Source organism: Crocuta crocuta, unplaced genomic scaffold, assembly GCF_008692635.1.
Source record: "Crocuta crocuta isolate KB4526 unplaced genomic scaffold, BGI_CrCroc_1.0 scaffold152, whole genome shotgun sequence".
Lineage (NCBI taxonomy): Eukaryota > Metazoa > Chordata > Mammalia > Carnivora > Hyaenidae > Crocuta > Crocuta crocuta.
In genome coordinates, this window is record NW_027528798.1 from 2,210,458 (window position 1) to 2,234,491 (window position 24,034).

The 24,034-nt window shown below is 40.7% G+C and overlaps 1 protein-coding gene across 4 annotated transcripts in view; it reads right to left on the minus strand.

Moving 5' to 3' along the window:
- Positions 1–24,034, minus strand: part of CDH11 (cadherin 11) — a 95,817-nt gene that overhangs the window by 39,941 nt on the left and 31,842 nt on the right. For 2 of the 4 annotated variants that reach the window (XM_077755510.1, XM_077755513.1), the window contains exons 2-6: positions 15,455–15,853; positions 10,678–10,972; positions 7,725–7,844; positions 5,355–5,522; positions 113–300 (exon numbers count right to left, since the gene is read on the minus strand). In XM_077755510.1, coding sequence (XP_077611636.1) covers positions 113–300; positions 5,355–5,522; positions 7,725–7,844; positions 10,678–10,972; positions 15,455–15,682 — 999 coding nt within the window. In that variant the 5' untranslated portion in view covers positions 15,683–15,853. The other 2 variants (XM_077755511.1, XM_077755514.1) reach the window with 2 other exon arrangements.

Below are 24,034 nucleotides of genomic sequence, written 5' to 3' on the forward strand. Positions count from 1 at the left end.
CCCTCATTGCCCACATTCTCCTCTCTTAACCTTCCCCTCTCCATCCCTTGCAGTGTTGCCTTGGCAGAGCTGGCCGCACTGCGGACCCACCTGATTCCTCACCCGAACTCACCTTTTTCAGTTTGACCACGCCTTCCTGTGTCTCATAGTCCGTCGTGATTTCAAACAATTCCATGCCATCTCCATCCACGATATTGTAGGTGACTAAGCCATTTTCCCCAATGTCTGGGTCTTTTGCCTTTACTCTTCCTACTTCCTCCCCGGGGACAGCTGCTTCTGACACAGACATCTGGTATACACCTAGAAGAAGAAGGTGTCTATTTTATTTTCCCTTTTATTTGGCAGCTGTAAGACTTTAGATTTCATTGAATCCCAATAAATTTCTCAAAGGGTTTGAAATTGAACTTTCTATTGATTGAAAACATGAAAGAAGTGAATGGCTGGGAAAGAAGATCCCACATTGCCTGCTTGTCAAAGAAATGTGTTCTACAAAGGCTGATAAAACAATATCGGGGTCTAGGGTGATGTGGTGGGGTCACCTGCCACAAGTAAGAAAGGAAAACAATGCTCAGTTCCATTTCCCATTAGGAAGTGATGGAGGACCATGTATATTCTTTATACATTCAAAGAGCAAAGACTTCTTTTCATGTCTTCAAGATGGTCTATGAATTAATTCCAAGGCACTGCCAGGCACCCAGGAAAACCTCCTTCTCTGTTTAAAAACATTCCACAGCTCCATATTTAAAAAAAAAAAATTAAATGCAAATTTTATCCTCATCAAGGTCATGAGCCTTCTAACTCTATATGTACTCTCCTTTTACTTCACCTCCTTCACCGTTTGATAAAGCACTGCCTTATCTGGAAATACATTTGGACAGTATGGTCTGTCCTTATATATTTAGTTTATATTTTCTGGGAACCTACTTTGTGCCAGGTGCTGCTCTAGGCCCTGGGGACTCAGTAGTAAATGAAATTTAGTTTAAGAAATTTAGTAAAAGAAATGTTTCTTCCCTTAGTGAGGTGCACTGAAGAGGAAAAAAACAGCAATGTATGCATACTCTGATGTCATTGCTAGAAAGAAGAAAAATAAAGAAGGATAAGTGGTAGAGGGTAATAGCACAGCGAGGATGTGAGTGTGTGTATGAGTGCATTATGGTGTGTGAGGTGGACTGTGTATGTGTGAATATGTGTCTGAGTGTGTGTATGTGGTTGTGTGGTACAAATATGCACGTGTGAGTATGAATATGTATATGAATATGTGATATGTGTGTGTGAATGTGTATACTTGTGTTACTTGTGCTGTGTGAGAAGAAGAAAGGGGGAGAATTGAAAATGATTTGGAATTGGTTGGCCAGAGAAGACATCCTTCAGAAGAAGGCACCTGAAGGGACTGAGCAGTCGGTCACATGAATCTCTGTGATTCATGGGGATAAAAATTACAAACAAAGCAAAGAACAAATGGCAAAGTCCCTGAAGTGGGCACATGTTGATGACATACAGAAGCCAGAGGACAGGTGTGACTGGAGCCTTCTATAAGAGGTGAGGGTACACAGGTAGGCTGGGGCGCATCTATGTAAAAAGGCCATTGCAGGAGATGGAATGGTTTTGTTTAAACTTGGTGAAAGCCCCTGGAAGCTTTTCAGTAGGGAAGCCAGATTTGAAATGATCTTATCTGTACTTCCAATGTAAAAAATATTCCATGTGAAACAATATAGAGAAACAGGGGTTGGGAACCTTGTCTCTACCACTTGAAAGCTGAGTGGTTTGGGGCAAGTTACTTAAACTCTTTAAGTTTTAGGTTCCCTTTTCCATGGATTTCATCAGTTCCAGTACTCTGTCTATATTTATCTATAGTATGTGGCTTTGAATGCTTTCAGGTTGGACCCATATTCAACTTAATCACGCCAGAATATGCACAGTCAAGGTCAACTGGGTGGTGGAGTCTCTGTAGATAAGCTCTGTAAATAATTGCCAATTTATAGGAAGGCTTAAAGAAACCTGCTCTGAGTTGGTTTTCTCCAAATCTCATTGGAGTTCATGGCAATGAAACTAGTATCTGCACTTTAGCAATATAACTTTACTATGTGACTGCATGTGAGCAAAGGCCTTAATGGCTGCCTGCTAATACTCCTGTTTGGCCTTTTCCTTCTAGCATACCAAACAATTTTGCAGTGTGGATCATGGAGCATGTAGTTTCTTAGAATGCTATATGAGCCTTAAGCTGATTGGAGATGCTGAACTTTGTGCCTGACCAGGCAAAGCAGTCTTTCTTCACCTCTTTTGGTATGCCAAGAGAACTGGTTATTGCCTTGTAATCCTGTCTCAGTGTGTTCCTTGCATAGATTGTGGTCTTTGGATTCCTCTGAATGACTGAACTGCCTTCCTGGGGCCATATTTGTTTGCCTTTCTTGTTCCCTCATTTGCAAAAATTGCCATCTCTCTGACAATAAACTCCCAGGCTCTACCAGCTACTCTCCTAATCTAGTGAAGATGACATTTTCATGGGGAAACATCCCTTCACACACACACCATGGAATAGCAGCACCAGCATCTTTACAATCACACCATACCTTTGTCTATATCTATATGTCTATATAAACAGATGTATGTTCAAGTTCTGGCTTTGCTACATTCTTTTTTATTCATATATATTTTTAAATTTTAATTCCAGTATAGTTTACAGTGTTAGTTTCAAGTGTATAATATAGTGATTCAACAATTCCCTATATCACCCATTGCTCATCACAAGTGCACTCCTTAATCTCCATCACCTTAATCTCCATCTGCCATCTACCTCCCCTCTGATAACCATGAGTTTGTTCTCTATAATTGTCTGTTTCTTGGTTTCTCTCTCTCTCTCTCTTTCTCTTTTCTGCTTTGTCTTTCTCTGACTGACTTATTTTGCTTAGCATTATATTCTCTAGGTCCATCCATGTCATTGCAAATGGTACTATTTCATTCTTTTCTTTAATTTGTTTTAATGTTTATTTCTTTTTTGAGAGACAGAGACAGACATAACATGAGCAGGGGTGGGGCAAAGAGAGAGAGAGTCACAGAATCCTAAGCAAGTTCCAGGCTCTGAGCTATCAGTACAGAGCCTGACATGCGGCTGTGAGATCATGACCTGAGCCGAAGTTGAACGCTTAACTGACTGAGCCACCAAGGTGGCCCTTTTTCATTCTTTTTTTAATAGATGGAATACACACACACACACACACACACACACACACACACAATCACACACACCATTTCCTTTATCCATTCATCAATCCATGGACACTTGGGATGCTTCCATAATTTATCTATTATAATTAATACTCCTATAAACATAGGGGTGGATTTATCCCTTTGAATTAGTGATTTATAGTTTTATATTTTTGGGGTAAATACCCAGTAGTGTGATTACTGGATTGTAGGGTACATCTATTTTTAACTTTTTAAGGAAACTCCATACTGTTTTTCAGAGTAACTACAACAGTTTGCATTCCTATCAACAGTGCATGAGGGTTCCTTTTCCTCCACATCCTCACCAGCACTTATTTTTTCTTGTGTTTTTTGACTTTATAACTATTATGGCACATAATAAGTGATATGTCATTATAGTTTTAATTTGGATTTCCCTGATGATGAATGATCTTGAGTGTATTTTCATGTGCCTATTGACCATCTGTAGGTCCTCTTTGGAGAAATATCTGTTCCTGTCTTCTGTCCATTTTTTTTAAGTTTATGTATTTGTTTTGAAAAAGAGAGAGAGTTGGGGAGGGGCAGAGACAGAGGGAGAGAGAATCCCAAGCAGGCTCCACGGTGGTATCAGCACAGAACCCAACTAGATCTCACAAACCATGAGATCATGACCTGAGCTGAAATCAAGTCAGAAGCTTACCTGAGCTGAAATCAAGTCAGAAGCTTAACTGAATGGACCATCCAGGCACCCCATCTTCTGGCCATCTTTTTAACTGGATTATTATTTGGGGGGGTGGCTTTGCTACATTCTATGCGCACTTACTGCACCTTTTATGAAACCTAGTTTTATCTAAAATATAGGCTCTTGAGATATTCAGTAGTAATTACTATTCATTAAATTATGGAAGTTGTTGTATCATGAGGAGTAATAATCTTTCAAAATCATTTATTCTTTTGTTTCCTTCAGCAAGCTTACCAATTTTGTAGGAGGATCACTGTTCCCCAGATAATAATAATGGCTAACATTTGTTGACACCTTATGCCAGATATTATGATTTTATACTAGCCTATTTTATTCCAACAACATTCCATTAAGACCCATGGAAGACTATATTCTCCAAAAATTGCCCAAGCCATATCTCTCATCCTACATGAAAGTCCTTCAACATGACTTTAACAGTCTTTCCATTGAAAAATGGGGCTTACAAGAATTCTGCTTAAATTTGGGCAGTCTTATGGAGATGATGGCATGTGATTTTTTTTTTTAAATGTTTTATTTATTTTTGAGAGAGAGATAGAGACAGCATGAGCAGGGGAGGGTCAGAGAGAGAGGGAGACACAGAATCTGAAGCAAGCTCCAGGCTCTGAGCTAGCTATTAGCACAGAGCCTGATGCAGGCCTCGAACCCACGAGCTATGAGATCATGACCTTAGCCGAAGTCAGATGCCCAACCAACTGAGCCACCCATGCGCCCCGATGGCATGTGATTTTTGAAGTTAAGTCACAACAGACAATACAGTTTCTGCTTGGTATCCTTGGGGCTCTCACTTTCAGAACCTGTCCAAGCCATTCATTGGCAAACCCACATGGATGGAAACCAACAACCACCACGAGCTCATCAGCCTTATGAGTGAGCATTCTTGGAAGCAGATCCTCTGACCTCGGTCAAGTCATCCTCACTTGACACTACCAAAACAAAGAAAAGGGATCTCCTCCAAGTTTTGCCCAAATTACAGATTCATGCAAATAATAAATAATTACCATGTTTTAAATCACAAAGGTTTGGGGCAGTCTATTTTAAAGCAATAGGTAACTTATTTAGTACTATTACATCCAGATTAGAAATTAGAACACTGACATAGAGAGAGATTAATTAATTACTAGATCGCAGAGCCAGTATCTAGTGAAATACCTAGCAAAATAGTTTTCTGTTCCCAGGGTTGTGGAACTTTTTTCATCTCCTTTCCCTCCTACTAGCTTTACACCACCTTCAGTTTTTTATGTTGCTGTTGTATTGTTTTCATTTTCATTTTTTGCATGAATGATAAAGAGACTTCATTCTTCTAGATTTCTTTGTGATTTCTTTGTGAAAGCTGAGCAAAGCAGAAACGGGTCAGAGAAGGGCTAGCTGTGGCCCCATTAAAACGTGAAAGCCAAGCCCACCTACTTACTCTGTGGAAACTTTGGTGGGTTGTCATTGACATCGGTCAGTGTGATCGTCACTTTGGTTGTCCCTGAGAGTCCACCCATGTGTCCACCCATGTCCTTGGCCTGGATCACCACGTGGTACTCCTCCTTGGCTTCCCTGTCCATGTTGGGGAGGGCTGTTCTGATGATACCTGGATACGCAGTGGAAAACATCACACTTATTTGTTGGTAACAACATTAAAACATAAAAAGTTCTAGGCACAAGGGAATCAGAGAGGAATACAAAAGCTCCTGCCCTCGCAGAGAGTCACTTTGACATGATAATTATAATGAGAAGTAGCCATACCTGGAGCGCCATTTATTGTCTTTCTCAGCAAATTGTCATAATTCGTATAGCATTAAAAGTTTATATGCTTTATATGTTGCATTGTAAATGCAAGTAATAACCTCATTATACTCAGGCATAACACTTCAAGATCCTAAAGCCTGAAATATTTGAGGGCCCACTGCATGGATAGCCATGACTAAACCCCCACTTTTGAATTGCCAGCAGAATCTTTTGAAACTCTAACCCAGCATGCAACTCTTAGAAACATTTCTATGGTCCATATTAGGTTACAAGTAGGTGGCATACATTGCATGCAATACATTAAAATGTAATTATTAAATTTTAAAGGAGTAAGCCAGGTGAATTAAAAACATACACAACACTTATACAAACATCGTTGTGCTATCACCCATCACCGACCACAGTGGTAAATCAGTGATTGATTTCTACATGATCCCTGGATATTAGCACATGATTTGTATGAAAACCATGCTCACTTAAATCTCTCTGGAAAACGTGTGCAAGCTTTTCCTCTCTGTAGATATGGTAACATTTATATTGGGAATATGCAGAGAGCTCCCTTGTCCCTCTCTCCTAGTCCTGAGGTCTGTGTTTCCCAGCAACACCCTTGAACTCACTGAGTCTTGTTCTCCTTATCTGTTAAATACTTTGATATGTTCAAAGTGGTGGTTCCTAATCACGAATCCTTGAGAAAAATGAAGGTTGCAACTGGAATTCCTCCACCAGTTTTTAACATCTCAAAAATCTAGATGAAATCCCCAATTTTTCTTTGGTTAATCCAGAAAGGCAAATGCCTTCAATGAAATCGTAGCCACACAGCCCCACGAACTGTGTTCTGGAGCAAAGTGGCCACAAATAAATAATTTGTAGGTCAGTGGAAGTTATATCCAGTAAGTGGGAAGCTTTTCTGATTGACAGTCTCTCTGTATACATATTAATATATATTTATATTTCATATAGTTTTTAACTATAATTACAAATGTGGATTATTTGCAAATATCTTTCAAACATATGGGGCAAATTGTGGGAAAAGGCAGCAGTTTCAGGGATGATATTGTAGACTAGAAGTTTCACAGTAATTCAGTGTTTGTTCTAATGAAAGGACCTTAGAATAAAGTTTGGTATAAGTGAAGCAGACCATTTTGGTTTGGATGATTACATGTTTTCACTCTTTAGGTTTGCTGTTTGTTTTCTGTAAGAACTCTTCAGTCTTCTTTCTGAGTAACACCCATGGGGAATCTATAAGCACAGTAGAGGGAATGTGCCACGTCCCAAACACACCTGAGCATTATTTTTAAAAAAATGTTTATTTGTTTTTTGAGAGACAGAGAGAGACAGAGTGTGAGCAGGGGAGGGGCAGAGAGAGAGGGAGTCACAGAATCTGAAGCAGCTCCAGGCTCTGAGCTGTCAGCACAGAGCCCGACATGGAGCTCGAACTCAGGAGCCCTGAGATCATGACCTGAGCTGAAGTCAGACACTTAACCGACTGAGTCACCCAGGCGTGCCATCAAGATAAATTCTTAAACTTAAGTTGAACTTTAAGTCATGATTTTAAGGGGCACCTGGATAGGTCAGTCAGTTGAGTATCCAACTTCAGCACAGGTCAGGATCTTGTGGTCTGTGGGTTCAAGCCCTGCATCAGGTTGTGTGCTGACAGCTCAGAGCCTGAAGCCTGCCTCGGATTCTGTGTCTCCCGCTCTCTCTGCCCCTACCCTGCTCATGCTCTGTCTCTCTTTCTCTTGAAAATAAATAAACATTATCAACAACAACAAGAATGTAAGATATAATTTTAAGATAAAAGTTGTATTTTAAGATTGCATTTATTATTGTGACATGGTGACACAGAGACAGAAACAATCATAAATAAGGTTCATCAGATGCTATCCATGTACAGGCACGGGCCTGCACAGTATCTAATCGTCTCAACAATCCTGTCAGGTGGCCTTGCCTGTGTTTGAGAAAACTAAGACTCAAAGGGGTTTAGTGAGGAAGCCTGGACTCCTTATTCACAGGTGCCACAGATCCCAAAAACACCACACGGTACCTGTCTGTGCTTCTACTGAAAAGTAGGGTTGTCCTTCTAGGATGCTGTATACTAACTTCGCGCTGTTTCCATAGGTGGGATCATCTGCATCTGAAGCTGTCACCTGGATTACCGACGTCCCTTAAAAGTGAAATAAATCCATTAGCAACACCCCTTCAGCTTTTTGGATTATATTCTAGTTTATGAAGTTCCATCTTAAATTTAAAAACTGAGAAAAGCATTGTGATTATTTAACGTGCTCTCAGTTTTCAGGGGTTCAGATGTAAAATAATCTTCCTTCCTCTCTTCCTCTTCTTCTTTCCCTCTTTCCTTCCTTTAAAAAAACCCCATAGCTTAAAAATAAACTTTCTATGTTCATAGTGCATTGTGCTCTGCTTAGTAGTTAAAATAACAATATGAACATTAATGCAAAAACATTCTAAGACCCGCGCAACTGAAGTGTTCAGTATATCAAATAATTAAATAATAATCTTTCCAAAGAGTAAAATAAAAGATAATTAATGATGAATTGCTTTTCGCAAAAGGACAGAGTGTACTCTTCCATCTGTAGCAGCACAATAAATACATCATTTTATTGTTGCTTTGCATGTAATAAAGTAGCTTCTAATACTACATTTTAATTAATTTATGGCTATAAATATTGTACGGAATGTTGTTCCCTGATGACATGAGAACTGCATCTTCCCACCTCTAACAGGTCTGGTAGTGATTTAATAGACACCACCCTTAAGGCATCTGTGGGTCCGAAGGAAAGGAAACCAGGGAAATGAAGGAAGACAGGATTCTGTTTCTCCCAGAAAAAACCTCTGTTCCTTGATGGTCACAAGGATTTGAGGGCACAAAGTGCTGTACTACAGAATGGGGGGAGATGCCAAGGGAAGGGAAATGGCAGTTAGTGCCTCTCCATGCCAGGCACTGTTCGGGGCTCGCCCGTGTATTCTGCCAGCATCCCTCTGCCCCTCATTTTGACAACAATTGTATTTTGAGAAACTGGGTGTGAGAGGTAGGAACTTTTACAATCTACTTTGCAAAGCAGATTATTGCCAGAGTCATTAGTCTAACCCCGATCCAGCAACCAGCCAAACCCAGGGTCTTCCCTTGATGTTTCCAGCAGAAGGGAAGGTCCTGGGTGGATGGCAAGGGGGCCCACTGACACAGCTTCTGACAACCCCATAATTTACAATTGTCAGTGGTTTTTATACGGTATAAAAGGAATCTTGCTTTTTTTTCTAATTACTTTTCTGTAATTCATTAATTCGTGCAAACAACTTTTCTCCAGCTCTTCCCATAGGACCAGGCACTATTCTAGGCAGTGGGCATGTATGAGGGAGAAGAGGCCTAGCCCGTAACACTGTGGCTGAGCTAGGAGAAGTATGACATTTTTATGCTTCATTTGTTTCTAGAACTGCACTTAGTCCATTATGACTCTTTGTATTTTACTTAACCCTCATCACAGTTTCCATTATCCTCACTTTACACATGACAGAATGAGAACGATGTGACAGTCCACCTGGCCGGTCAGGGGCACCACCATAACGGCAACCCAATACTGTGACACCAGATACTCCTCTCGGAAGCCATGACGGAAAGCCTGGGTGTTAGCCCCCAGCATCAAGGAACTCCCAGAGGTAGGAACAACGTAGATTCTCTGAAGCGTTCTTTTTGAGGCACGCTTTACCTTCTGGCTCAGTTGCTGAGGGTACAGACCCCTATTTAACGATTTAGTTCATGTCGGCTTTTTCTCATTAACATCCCAAGGCAATTACCAAGAAACTAAGGGACCCCTCACAGCCAGGGAAGAGAGGCAAGTGACTCAGGCCTGCCTTCATAAAGTATGAAAAAAAACCTACTTTATCTGGAGGAGGGGGGAAAAAATAGGCTTTAAAAAAAATCCACATCCCAGGTTCTACATGCAAAGTGGAAGGAGCATAGGGTCCTAGAGTCCCTTCTGGATCTAAGGTTGGTTGGTTGGTTCCCATTCTTGGTACTTGGTTTTCTCATCTGTAAAATGGGAAGTTTGCCCCTGATGATTCTTAAGTTCATTTGGGCTCTAAAATCTCTGGTTCATATAATCAGACTCATTCTCTGATCAGAACAGTCCTGATCACTGTCTGAAAGACAAGCCCTTCCTAATATGAGGCATGTTTCTCAAAAGACCACAAATGAATGCATTCTATAAAGCCAGGCAAAAGTTGTTACCAGGAAAAGGTGGCTTGTTGAAGAAATCCTTCAGAGAAATATTCTTGATATTTGAAATATGCAGAATGTCTTTAGCCATGATGAAAAGTCACATTTCCTTCTAAATCATTCTAACAGATGGTGGCATAGTGTCATGATTCTGTGTGTATTCTGGAGCCACTTAATAGCTCAGATGACTTCCTATAAATTAGTTATCCTGTTTCTAGCTTGGGTTTCCCATTTGCAAAATATGTCAAATAGGACCCACCTCACTGCGAAGATGAATTATCACAAAAAAGAAATGCAATAATGTCATGTAAGTCAATTAATTAGTATGATGCTACATGCAACAAATATTACCATTACTGTTACTTATTAGACATCAGTGTACACTAGTGACTGAACTACATTTCCCCTAATCCTGCAAGACTAGAAACTATTCTTCCATTTTACAGAAAGGAACATTAAGGCGAAAATGGACAGAACTGGATCCAAGTCACATAGCTAATGAATGCCAGAACCAGGATTACCTGGAGTCAGTCACGTGCTTGCCACTCTGCCATACTTCCTTGTGTTTTATAAGATGAGATATTAAAATCTCAGGTCCATCTTAAATATTTGAAACTTCACCTATACAAATAACACTTGTTTTGTCCTATGTCATAGAAGATGCAGTATAAATTCTGCTTCCTGATTTGGGAGAATGGGCAGTAGCCTCCCACCCCACAGGGACACGAGGCCTGTAGATGACGCAGGTGTCCCCTCATGTACGCACCCACGTTGGACCTCTCAGGCACGTTGGCATGATAGGTCTCATGCAGGAACTCGGGAGGGTTGTCATTAATGTCCTGGACCTTGACAATGAACTCTGACGGTGGCTCCAGCGGCCGATTGGTGTCCCTGTCCACCGCTTGTGCCATGAGCGTGTACTGGGCTCTCTCTTCCCGGTCCAGTGTCTTGGTGGCATGAATGTTCCCTGATTTGTCATCAATCACAAAAATTGTTCCAGCTCCTTCACCTGAGAGAATGTATTTAATGTTCCCATCACCAGAGTCAATATCGGAATGAAGCTGGGAAAAGAGAAACCGAGATTTGTAATTCCCTGAGGGATGCCATGGGGAAATAGAGTCTCACTCACATGCTGTTTGCCACAGTACACTGTCCGCCCACACCCACACGGACACCCACATTCAGCATGACAGGGAGATGCTCTCCCCCCATTTAACAAATGAAGAAATGGAATCTTAGGGAAGAGAATTTCCTTGGCCAAGGTCACACAGCTGGGAGAGGTGAAGCCAGCATTCAGACTTGAACCCTCAATTTTTTAAATTCTAAGATTCATGCTCTCCCTCACAAATATGCACACATACAAAGTATATGGGCATATTTACACAAATATGCACAAAAGCAAAATATATATACATATACACATATATTAATGGTTATTTTGATAGAAACACATAGATGGCGTAAAAATTTAAAAAAACAAACATCTATGCCATAGGCAAGTCTTCTCAGTTCTGATTCCCACTCATTCAGTTTCTCTGCGCAGACACAACAGTTGTTACCAGTTTCCTGTGAATCCTCTAAGATACAGTTTATGCATAAGCAAGAATATCTGTATAGATTCCTAAATGCCATCGTTTATATTTATGCCATGACGTGTCATAGTGCCACATCACTCTCCACCTGTTTTCCTCTAACAGTAACTTCAGGTGAACTTCCTGACTGCTACATATCGATCAACCTCACCCACTGCTTGGATGCTATCATCTCATTTTTGCTTTACTCTTTCAAAGGACACTGAGGTTGTTTCCAGGCTTTTGTTACTACAAGCAGTTCATTGACCAGACCTTTCCAGAAGACCTACTGTGAGGCGCATGAGGTATGAGGGTCTGGGAATGTGGCCTGCCTGGAAGAAGCTCTCATGCTGATCATAGGCATGCGGTGGGTGGGATGGGTTGATAAATATGAAGCGTCTTAGTCTATTGAGAGAGCCTTACGTATCTTTAGGTTTCCCCCCTCCTTTGAAAGAGCCCAGAGAAATGACGGCACTTGCCTAAATCCACACTGGTTGGGGCCAGGACATGGTCCTGTTCTCCTGACTACCCATCCTGTGCCTGGACTCTGCTCTGTGTTTCATAACATGGAACTCACTCAAAGACCACATCTGATTTTCCTGTAGCAGTGAAATCCTTACCTTCCCTTGATGTCATCTCAATGTCTGAAGCTTTCATCTTAATTTAAGTACCTCTGCCCCTCATTATGCACTTTCTGGGAAGAGATAAGCATTGCTTTGACCATTCTCATAGGCTTCAAGGCTAGCCAAGCAGCTAAAAAGCACTTGGTCCCAACTACTATGTAAGAAAACCCAGTGTAAACCAAAAAGCTTTATTCAAATGGCATTGATAATATTATTCATTAGCAATGATATTTTCACACTGATATTATTAGTAATATCATTTAAATGTTATTATTAATACCATTTTAATTATTATTGTTAGGAAACTAAGAACTAAGGAGCTTGTTCAGAATCACAAAGCAAGATATCACACAGTACTTTTAAAAAAGATGTTGTATTGTTTAAATTTCCCCAAAAAATATCTAATTGATTTGCAGCACCTCAGTGAAACACCAAATATTTCAGCTCAGGGGGATACCTGGAGGTACAAATCGTAAGACCATTTTGATTTTAGTTCAGTGCTTCTCAGAAAAATTTTTAAAAAAAAACATGCTTTCCTTCAGAACTTGTTATTCATAATAAGCGATGTGTTGTCATGAACTGATGGTTAATACATTTCTGATGAATAAGGCAGTGTGTAAGTATAATATGAAGCTATTTAGTGGCATCTAAAGGATGAACAGAATTGCTCCGATCTTTACACAATTTCCATAGTGAGGGCAGGATCCCTGCCGCCATTCTGCTGGCTTTCTCCCCGACCCCCCAGACAGTTTGTATTTGCTCGTTTTCTCTGCCTGAGACCTGGCAAAAGTTAGGCACTCAGTCTTGTGAATGAAAAACAAGGAAATAAATGCTTATTTTAATGTGAGTGTTTACAAGGGAAGTTTCTCTGGGCTTTCATGTATTGCATGTGAGCTTGGCAAGTTTCTTGAGACTTAAACAGATTTTAGTTGATGATCAACCAAATAACTGCAAAAATGTAAACATATAGCACTCATTATTTTTCTCTACTTTGTTTTTGGATTTGAAAGTTGGATATAAATTCCTTCTTTTTCTCTCTCCAACAAAGATGACCTATACAACTGACAACACTATTTATTAGGTTCGACACAAAAAAGCAGTTTGGGAAACCATTCCATCTATCAGGGGACCAGTTGCTGAGGCATAAACAGCCAATTCCTAATGCCAAAGACTGATGGCTTCCCCCTCTGCAGGGCACAGCGTGACATAGACTGTGCTTCCTGCAAGAAATCTGAAAGTCTGTCGCTTGCCAAATTCTACTTTTTCAGAGCATTGTAAAGCGCTCAACCTTGAATGTTGTCAAATCAAAGGTCATCTAGTCTATTCCCTCTATTTATCCCATCTAGTCATTCCCTCTCTAGATAGATAGATAGATAGATAGATAGATAGATAGATAGATAGATAGATAGATGATATAGATAAAGATATATAGATATATCTCCACATTATCTCAAAAGGAAGATCCATAGAATATAGCCACTTTTTTTCTTCTTCTCCCCTCCAGTTGGACATCTCACACTCAATCTCAGGTGCCAAGATTTCAAAGCCTATTCACTGCTTCCTTTTCTCCATGTTTTGTCCTATGCTCCCTTTTAGTGAGTTTGTCAAGTGCCTGCTCCACCCCGATAAGGAAATGGCTCTCCAGGTCCTGTCTCTCCGACATTCCTCCAAGCTAACACATACACTGTTCTCCACTGAGAAAGCCCTCAGGAGAAGGTTCTATATTCTCACAAAAACTCATGTGCGCAGCTCTCCGTGCTGTTCAAGTTGCACAGCCCCTGACATGACTGAAGTCTCGTCTTCCTCTCTGGGCGCAGAGCCCATCTCCTCATGCAGGGAATTCACATGCCAGTCATTTCCCTGAGTTCCCATTTTCCAAGACTACTTCTATTTTGAGTATAATCTCCATTTTGGGGTATATATGAATGAAACTCGTTTGATACATCACTTTGAAAAGGCACTTTCCCAGCCTTGAACATTACTGAGATGCTACTATGAATTACATAAATATGGATTACTGCTCTCATGTTAAAGCACAGCTGAAATAACTCCTTGGAATATACAAGGCTCAGAAATTAGCACCCTCCAGATCTATTCTTGCCCTTTTCCCCCTTCACTGGATAACTGCTACTCATCTCTCAGGTTATAAGTTATTACCATGTTCTTTATAAAATATTCCTTCATCCCTCCCAAACATTACCATGTAAATGTATAATCACTTCTGTTGAATTTCTTCAATATCCTAGTCTTTACTGTATGTTTAGTTTTTTGTTTTTTAATTTAATTGGTTAGATAAGCGTGCCTTTTTACTAACCTCTGAACTGTTTGAGGTCAGGCACTATTTTATGGTAGTTTACCATTTGCTTAGCTCTTTCTCTGAGTATAGTAGGTGTTCATTCTTATGTAGATGAACACTTATCTCTTTGTAGTGAATGTCACTATCCTCTCTGAAAGATGGTTGCATGTTTTATCATAAATGATAAGGGTCAATAAATTTTTTAATGTAGTTTGGACTTTTTACTTTTGCACTTTTATGGAGGGGTTACAAAGAGAATGCAGAGTATGAATGCTCCTAGGACCCTTAATTCATCCTAACTGGGTTTTGCAATCCCTAAGCTGAAGTGGATAAAATCCCATCCATTCTTAAGACACATCCATTCGTCTCATCAAATATTTACATAGGTTTCCCCAAAACTGGGCTTAGTACCAGGACCTCGGGACACAAGACACTGGGCCAGTCCAGTAGGGGAGACTGATGAATAAATTAATGCGTGTAATACAAAAAAGCAAGCTCTCATAAAGAGTAGAGAAGGGCACCTGAGTTGGGGATAGGGTGTGGGCAGGGAAATGGAGAATGGGCCACTAAATAACGGTTCATTCAGTAGACTCTTGTACAGCCATTACAAATGGAGTTCAATGGTATAACATTCAGTGGAAAACGTTAAGTATTCTTAACACGGATGTCTATGAATTGAAAAATAAAAATGTCTAAAAGGCTGTTTATTTATTTATTTAATGTTTAAATTTGAGAGAGAAGGGAGAGAGTGAGAGAGAGAGAGCACGAGCGGGGGAGGGACAGAGAGGATGAGAACACAGAATCAGAAGCGGGCTCCAGGCTGTGAGTTGTCAGCATAGAGCCCAACAGGGGCTCAAACTCGTGAACCACGAGTTTATGACCTGAGCCTAAGTCACATCCTTAACCGACTGAGCTGCCCAGGTGCCCCTGAAAGGGTGTTTCAACCTTGATTTCATGTTTTTTACTGAAGCACCATTAGTGTTTTCCCACCTAGAATTTTTTTTTTTTTTTTTTTTTTTTTTTTTTANAAACGCCACAGAGCGGCAACCTTACCCTGCCCACGAGCACGGGGTCAGGCCCGGTGTACTCCTCGATCACAAAGAACTGGTTCCAGACCCAGCCTCTCTTGGAGCGCTGCAGCACCTGCCCCTCCTTGCCCTTCTCGTGGTGCCCATGGAATGAGGGTCGCAGGTGGCTCCGCCGCTCAGTGGTGAAGGCCTGGCTGTGGCACAACACACCCAGGCACACCAGGGCAGCTTGTAAACAGTAGTGCTCCTTCATTTTTGGTTACGTGGTAGGCACGGGAGAATGCGGCTGTCACCCCTTCACCAGCCCTGTGGTGGCCTGGCTGATGGTGGCCTCCCAGACGTGTCAGGCAGACCTCTCTCGGAATGGAATGTCTCTGCTGGCTGAGCACATCACGTCAGGGCTGCCCACTTCCCCATTCGGCTTCTGCAGGCAGAGAGAAAGGTCAGATTAGCTGCAGGCTCCATCCCCAATTCATTCCAATCCCATCCCATAAACACTGGGTCACAGGAGCACTTCATTCTGGCTAGTGAAGGGGCAGGCTGAGTAAGAAACAGTCCCTGCTCTCTCTTGCAGCTTGTCACATGGCTGGTGGGAGAAACACACAAAGAAATCCCTCAAGGTCTACATGAGGACGAACACATGTGCCGTAGAATTCAGCTGCCAGGGTTCCGGTGTCAGTTTTACCACGGACTAGCTACAGGTTTGGGGTAAACCCCAGCTCTTTAAGCTCAGCTTGCTCATTTATGAAATGGGGATGCTAACTGTACTCACTACAAGGCTGACACGGGGATTACGTGATTAATGCCTCCAAATCTCTGAGCACAATGTCTGGTACACAGCAAGCACTCCATATTTATCTGTTATTATTATTATTATTATTATTAATCAGAGTTGTGCTAGGGTATGTTTTCATAATCAGGAAACTTAGGACATTATGGATTATGGGAGTCCAGGAGAGGAACAGCTCATCCATGGGGATTGAGGGTGGAGATGGCAGAGAGTGAGGGCAGTTATGGGAGACTCTTGGAGTGCAGGCTGGCTGTGCTCCACCCCCAGGTGAGTTACTTTGATAAGAAGGGAGTGGATTGGTTGGTCATTCAGGAGGAACAGCATGACTCAAAGCCTGGGGCTCTGCATAAGCACAGCATATCCCAACGCTGATTGGCTTGACTGTTCCGTATAAGGAAGGAGAAAGGCAAAGATGGACCCTGCCAGAGAAAGGAGGTTGGGGCAGATCCTCAAAAACTACTCATGGTCACTAAAACACTTGGCAATGAAATAATCAATCAAGTTCTCATTGGTGGATCAATCAATGCTATAGAGTCAATTTAATGAACAAGATTTGCTCTTATTTGATCAAAGGTCTACCCAAGAAGCTGAAGATCCTTCCTTAACCTGGCAGTCTTAAAAAAGATACTTTACAAGCTTTTTCCAAACAAGAGATGCAAAATACAAAAGCACCCCCACTGACTACTCCAAAGGTCTTGTTCCTGTCACTCAGCAATGGCTCAGCTACTCGTTAGTAGAAAGATGAGCCTTCCACACCCCTTGTGGGTTTCTGACCTACAGTTGCACAGGTCCTTAATTTGTGCCTTGGGTTCCTGGACTTCTTCACTAGACTTAGTCTTGCTGGAGCTGGAAATGTAATTATCCCCTTTGGAACTCCCCATGCTTGTTTTCTTTCTTAGAGCCCTGCATTTTCTTCTGGACAATTATCTCCTTCCCTTGGTGTGCCACCAAAACTCCAGCAGAAACCCCAGCTCCCAGAACCAGGCAATCCCCATTACCACACTCACCACCGAAAGAGGTGAATCACAGAAGATTGTTGGGGATTCAGGGTAACACATTGATACTGAGGATGATACTTCATTTTAGCACTAGTGGGTCTAAATGAAACTGGTGAGCTTGTTGAGCATTGTCAAAAAATAATTTAATTTTTAGCTATCCAGTATGAAAGTAGTGGTAGTGGGGGGGGGGTGCGGGGAAGAGAACAGAAAGGAAGCATCCTGAATCTTGGCATAGTGGAATGTACCTAGATTTGGAGATCAGATAGACCTGGGTTGGAATATCACTTCTATATCTTATAATAGAGATGACCTTGAGCATTTCAGTCAGCCACTCTGAGGCTCTGGACGTGGTCTCATCTCGACAATGAGGATGAGAAGAATTCCTGCACACATATGGGGCTGCATACAGAGTGGGGCACACACCAGGTCACTTCCTTTCATCCTAGAGTGCCGCAATCCAAGCCTTCAGGTCTCATTCAGTAGAAGGAGGTGCTCTTGCTTTACATATTGAGATGCCCAGAAAAGGATGGTGAGGTGCTTTTCTCTAAGAGAGGGATTGAGGAATAAGAGTTACATGGGGATACCATAGCCATCTGGTCTTAGTAGTCTAGAAAATAAAGAAATTGGTGGAATTCTAATTTGTTAGAGCAGAACATCGTTCCTTCTGATGGTCTTTGACTTTAACAACCCAAGGCTCTCTGCCTCCTTTGTAATATGGGAAAATATATCTAGGTTTTCAGGTGTCTATCACTGTCCCCAGTATACAGTATGATGTATTCTATTAGTCTGTTTTCAAGGAATACAGAGTCAAATACTTGTTGTAGACAGACATTTCAGAGTATGTGAAAGGCTGTGTGGAAGAGAGACAAAGATTGAAAAGGCAGTGTCATCATTTAACAGCTTCATCCTCAGACTCGGGCATATTAATAATACATCAAATGCAGTTTCTTGCAATCCAAACTGACTCTGTGGAAAGAGCACAGTTAGGGATCCAGAAGCAGTTAGATCACAAAATGAGTCAATGTGAAGCAACAGAAAGATCCCTGGGTTTAAGTCAGGAAGCCAGATATATGGTTGAGAATCTGCCAGTAGCTTGTCATGGGACGTCATCATTCCCTCATTAGTAGATTCTCTCTAAAATGAAGCTGTTGGGTGATGTTTTCTACAAATGGCTTTCAGTTTCATATTCATGTTTGGAGCTCCAGTGAGAGACTGTTGGGGATTTCTTCTGATTCATACACTGTCTCCTTACTAAACTGGATGCATCTTCATGGTTGGGATTATACCTTATACATAATTACAGGTCTAGTGCCTGCACTTTGACAACAAGCCATCAATAAAAGTTGAACGTATGGTTTGAGCCACATACTTCAAGTGTAAACTTAATACTGCCATCATAGAATCTTAAGAAGAAGCAACAGAAAAGACCATATGGTGTGAGAAGATCCCAGCCCATTTTACACCATGCCAAGTATTAAGTGTTCATTCACATGGTGATAAATTATTCTTGCATATAAACTGTGAAGTATATTTGAAAGAAAGGGTTTAATTAAAGTTCATATTTCTGCACCTCTTTCTTCTGGCTGCCATTTTGCTGTAAAGCACAATTATTTCTGACACCAGAAGTGTTAAAACTAGATGACAACTCTTTTTCCCTTGATAAAAAATTCTAGCATGGTACTAATGAATTTAAGAGTTTCCACATAACCAATAAACAACAAACCCACTATTGAAAAGATGAAGTTTTTTATTTTCTTCTCTTGGAAAGAATAGCAAAAACAACTTGTTTTTAAAAGTAACTCATTGAGGAGCACGTGGGTGGCCCAGTTGACTTCACCTCAGGTCATGATCTTGCAGTTCATGGGTTTGAGTCCCCCGTCGGGCTCTGTACTGACAGCTTAGAGCCGGAAGCCTGTTTTGGATTCTGTGTCTCCCTCTCTGCCCGTTTTTCACTTGTGCTCTGTCTTTCTTTGTCTCTCAAAAATAACTAAACGTTAAAAAAAATAGTAAAAGAAAATAAAAGTAACTCATCGAGGGGCACCTGGGTGGCTCAGTCAGTTGAGTGTCCAACTTCAGTCTAGGTCAGGATCTCCTGTTTCCTGGGTTCTAGCCCTGCATTAGGATCTCTCTGCTGTCAGCGCAGAGCCTGCTTGGGACCCTCTGTCTCCCTCTCCCTCTTTCTCTGCCTCTCTCCCACATGTGTGCTCTCTCTCTCTCTCCCTCTCAAAAATAAATAAATATTTTTAAATAAAATAAATGGGGCGCCTGGATGGCTTAGTCGGTTAAGCGTCGACTTTCGCTTAGGTCATGATCTCACGGTTCGTGGGTTCAAGCCCCGCATCGGGCTCTGTGCTGACTGCCAGCTCAGAGCCTAGAGCCTATTTCAGAGTCTGTGTCTCCCTCTCTCTCTGACCCTCCCCTGCTCACGCTGTCTCTCTCTCTCTCTCTCTCTGTCTCCTAGAAATAAATAAAAAAAATTTTAAAAAAATAAAATAAATAAATAAAAGTAATCCATTAAACCCATTATTTCAAAGTGCTTATATAACTAAATGTAATATGTAAAGTTATTTTAATTATTAGCCTCAGGCATGTATAAGATGAATTTTAAGACGTAATATAGAAAATATATTAATTTTCAGAATGAAAATTCACTTACTAAAAGCTTTTTCTAGCTATTGTTCTAAAAACTTTACAAATAGGAATTCATCCATTTATTTCTATAACAAACTTATGAATAGGTACTATGAATATTCTTGTTATAAAGGATGAGGAAGCTTGGGCCTGGATAAATGAAGCGACTTGTGTGAGGCTATGCTTCTGGGAGAGAGCAGAGCTGGGATGTGAACACATGCCATCTGGCTCTGGAGTCTGTGTTTGTAACCGGTGAACAATACCAACTCCCATCATTTGTTCGTGTCTGAATCCATAAAGAAATGATATGGCAACTGTGGTATGGATACTGTAAGCTAGATACACCAACATTAAAACTTCGTATATACTAATAATATGACTCTGATTAAAATAGTAATAAAAGTTAGTATTTGTACATGGTTATTATCTCCCTAACACTCTTCTAAGTGCTTTCCATGAGTTGAGTCATCAAATTTTCATAATAACCCCAGAAAATAGTATTATCGCCCTTCCCATTTTATAGGTAAGCAGTCTGAGGTATAGCAAAGAGTAATTTGCCCATGGTTACAGAACCAGCAAGTAGAAGAGCTGAGACATGAACCCTGGATATTTGGCTCCAAGATCTGCATCCTTATCGCCTACAGTCCTGTGCCCCATATCGCCCTTCAAAGAAGAGAAGGCTGCAGACCAAACACAGACACATATCCTGATACACACATACTAGTCTTACAATGATAATAATTTAAGTTTTGGTGGCACTAGGGGTGTCTAAAATAGTAAAACCAAACCAGAAGAGGAAGATAAAGCATTTTATAGCAGTGACAAAAGTGAAGATGAACAGGAAGTAATTACATCAGTCCATCAACAGCACAGTACAACTAGGTCCTTAAACAACACATTACTCAAAAGTTAATCCTTGCTTTTTATTTTTAAATGCTTTTTCAGAATTTCTAAATGCATACTTTTAAAAAGTGTGTTCAAGGAGATTCATTTTTTTTTCTTTAAAGAAATGCTTCTAAAATATAGAGATCTGATTGATGTATTCAATGGTAGAGAGTTTGCAGGAATCACACATGAAAATTAATAGGAGGCTGCCCTCCTAAGAAGACCTTGACATTGGTAATAATTAGGGAAATATATCAGTGTTCTAATTGGTTTTAATAAAAACCCCCAAGGCGATTCTCCAACAATCCTTCCATTAAAGCACTTTTTAGCAGTGTACCAGGATGTCTAAGCATTGGGGTTTCATTAAAACATATAGGAGGACTTTATGGTGGGAGCATATTGCTTAGAAGGAAAAATAAATGTTGTTGAAAGTCACAGGAGTAATAACATGACAGGAAAATGGATTTGCAAAACCACCAGCTGTAAGTGGAAGGCTCGCCCCTCTATCTTGAGAGCAGATAGCCCGTCATAAGCTATTGCGCCTTGAGCATAAAACCCTCTTGCTGTGCCTGCTTTTGTCTCCGTAAAAGAAAATGACATATACGGGTGTTTAAGTATATTTGGACTCCTGCTGGAAATTGTTATCGGGTAGAGAAAGAAAGACAGAAGTGCTTAGCAGAAAGCAAGCAGCTTTGGTTTTTCAGCTTTCTCCTCCCCACAGAGCTGGAAGGATCAGACAGGCTGACCTGTTCTTTTCATTTTCAGGGAGCTAATTTACAGTTAAAGGCAGGTTATCATTACATTAAGAATATTATCGAGGCCCACGCCAGAACTCAAAACTCCATTCTGCATGTGCAGTGTCCCCTTGCGGGGAAGCTCCGGGGCTCTGCTCTCCACTTCAACAAACACAGCTTTGTAACCAATCGGATTCTATTATGCAAATTAATTCAAGCATATTTTATTCCCCGTTCAGATCTCATCACTCAGCACTGAGCTGGTCTCTAGTTTCAAATCAAATCACAGGAATTATGCCATGTCTGTGGAAATCACAGAGAATAGGGAGAGGAAGTATTATAAGAACTATTGAATCATATTTCTTCTTCCCTGATTTTTCACTTGGAGCAAAGCATGAGCTTGGGATAATAATCGCTTCTGCTCAGGTGCAAAACACACAGCAAAGACTGCAAAAGGGCCATTGTTGCTCCATGCTCTAATACCAAATTCAAATGTCAAAGTATGCAGCAAATAGGGCCCCTTATCGATGACCGTACATTATCTAGGGGCGAGTGGGCATTTTAAAACTACTGCAATGTTAAGCCTGATTCTCTTCTTCTAGAGAAATAGAGAACCACATGATTGTTAGCTCTGAAAGTGAAAAGATCACTCACTGCCTGGTATTGGGCAGACCTGGGTCCAAATCCTGGTTCCATCAGTTACAGGCTAAATAAAATTGGACAATGATAGCAGGGATTATCCTTGACCAGGTGCTTGATTTTTCTATTGCTGGGCAAGATACTCAAGGCTTGGTACATAGCCATTTAATTGTATATTTACCACAACTTGTATGTAAATATCACCCAAATCTTATCGATAAGGAAAGTGAGGCTCAGAGTGGTTGAGTAAATCACCTAAAGTCACACCCTCAATCACTAGCAAGGCTGCAGTTCAAATTCAAGTTTATGTGAGAGCAAAATCCATGCTTTGACTTTACCTGACTCCCAAACTCTGGGAGTCCATGTTCCTCATCTTAGTGTAACAAGATTGCATGATGCATCTTGAAGGATCATCTCAGCTCCAAACTCGCATTTGATATTGAAAATAATCAGTTACATATGAATTTCATTTATTTTTAAAATATGTACAATCAGCTTTTATATTTTCAGGATCTAATGGCCACAAAAAATCATCAGAACCCAATTTAAGTTCCCAGACCTCAAACACGTAGAATCATTCAGTGATTATTATCTCTTCAAATAAATAAGTAAACTTCCATTAATAAGATGATTAAATATAATGTGTGCAATAAAGAACTTATTACTTGTGCTCTACTCAATTCTTCAGACAGTCTTTTTCTACTGTAATATTTTTTAAAATGTTAATCATTAAGATGAATAAAATATATCAACACATACAGGAAGTCATGGCAGCTGTGTCATCTCAGACTGAATAAACACAGTATATGAATGTGTGGAAACAGAAAGATCTTATTTTCTTTTCTTTTTTTTTTTTTTTTTTTTTTGNTTTTTTTTGCATGAGCTAAAATACCTGAGGGAAAATTAGGGCAAAAATGGCAATGATAAACAGATGTTCAACATAATGTAGCTTCATTTGTGGTATCAAAGGCCTGTATGTAAATTTCCCTTTTGCCTCATAACAGTAAATATCTATAAAACTTTCTTTATTTATCAATTTCTTCATTCAGCAATAACATGTCACAGCGCCAGGCCTGGGATGGACACCAGGGATCCATAAGCTGCTGTGTGTCTCTGATCTGTAGACTCTATCTGAACAATGGTGAGACAGTTGTCTAAGGAGATGGATAATGGTCTAATGGGATCTGTGCAAACAAGACACGTCCACAAGCACCAAGGAATTGGGAAGCACATCTCTGCTGATATCATTCTGTCTTCTAGTACTTATCCCACTCCATATCATTCTGGTCTGCTAGTACCGTATCATTTGAGTCTTCTAGTGCTTATCCACTCTAGCTTCTTCCAAGTAAACACCTATCTCCACAGCCTCTAACATCTGAAGCTTCCATGCCCATCTCAAGTCATGGCTGACTGAAATGCTTCCAGTTTGATGCCGAGGGGGATGAAGTAGCCATCATCTAGGGCTAGAGTTTTGGTGAAATCAAAGTTATGAGCAAGCCAGTTAGTAACCAAATAGAAACAAACATGGTCTCTGGTCCCCAAGCCATGTACTTGGCATAAGGCATGGCCCCATTCTCTGAAAATCTTGGCAATTAAGGACTGGTCTCCAACTGCTGTCTCCATGGACCTCACCCTAATGATCTTCTGTTCAAGAGTTTCCATACATCAAATGACAATAGGCCTCCTATACTGTGCTAAATTGAATCCTTTCTTTTATCCTCAGAGAGCAAACCTAATAAACTATAATAATCAAGAAGAAAGAGTTAGATGGTTCTTCGGATAAAGGGTGAAGTACTGTAGCTGTGGAGATCATTTGTTCATACATAGAAATGCCTTCTTCATTACTGACTATCCAAGAAACAGTGGGGCCATAGGGAGACCCTGACAACAAAAGTCAAGACACTTGTGTTCTAGCAAAGGTTCTGCCA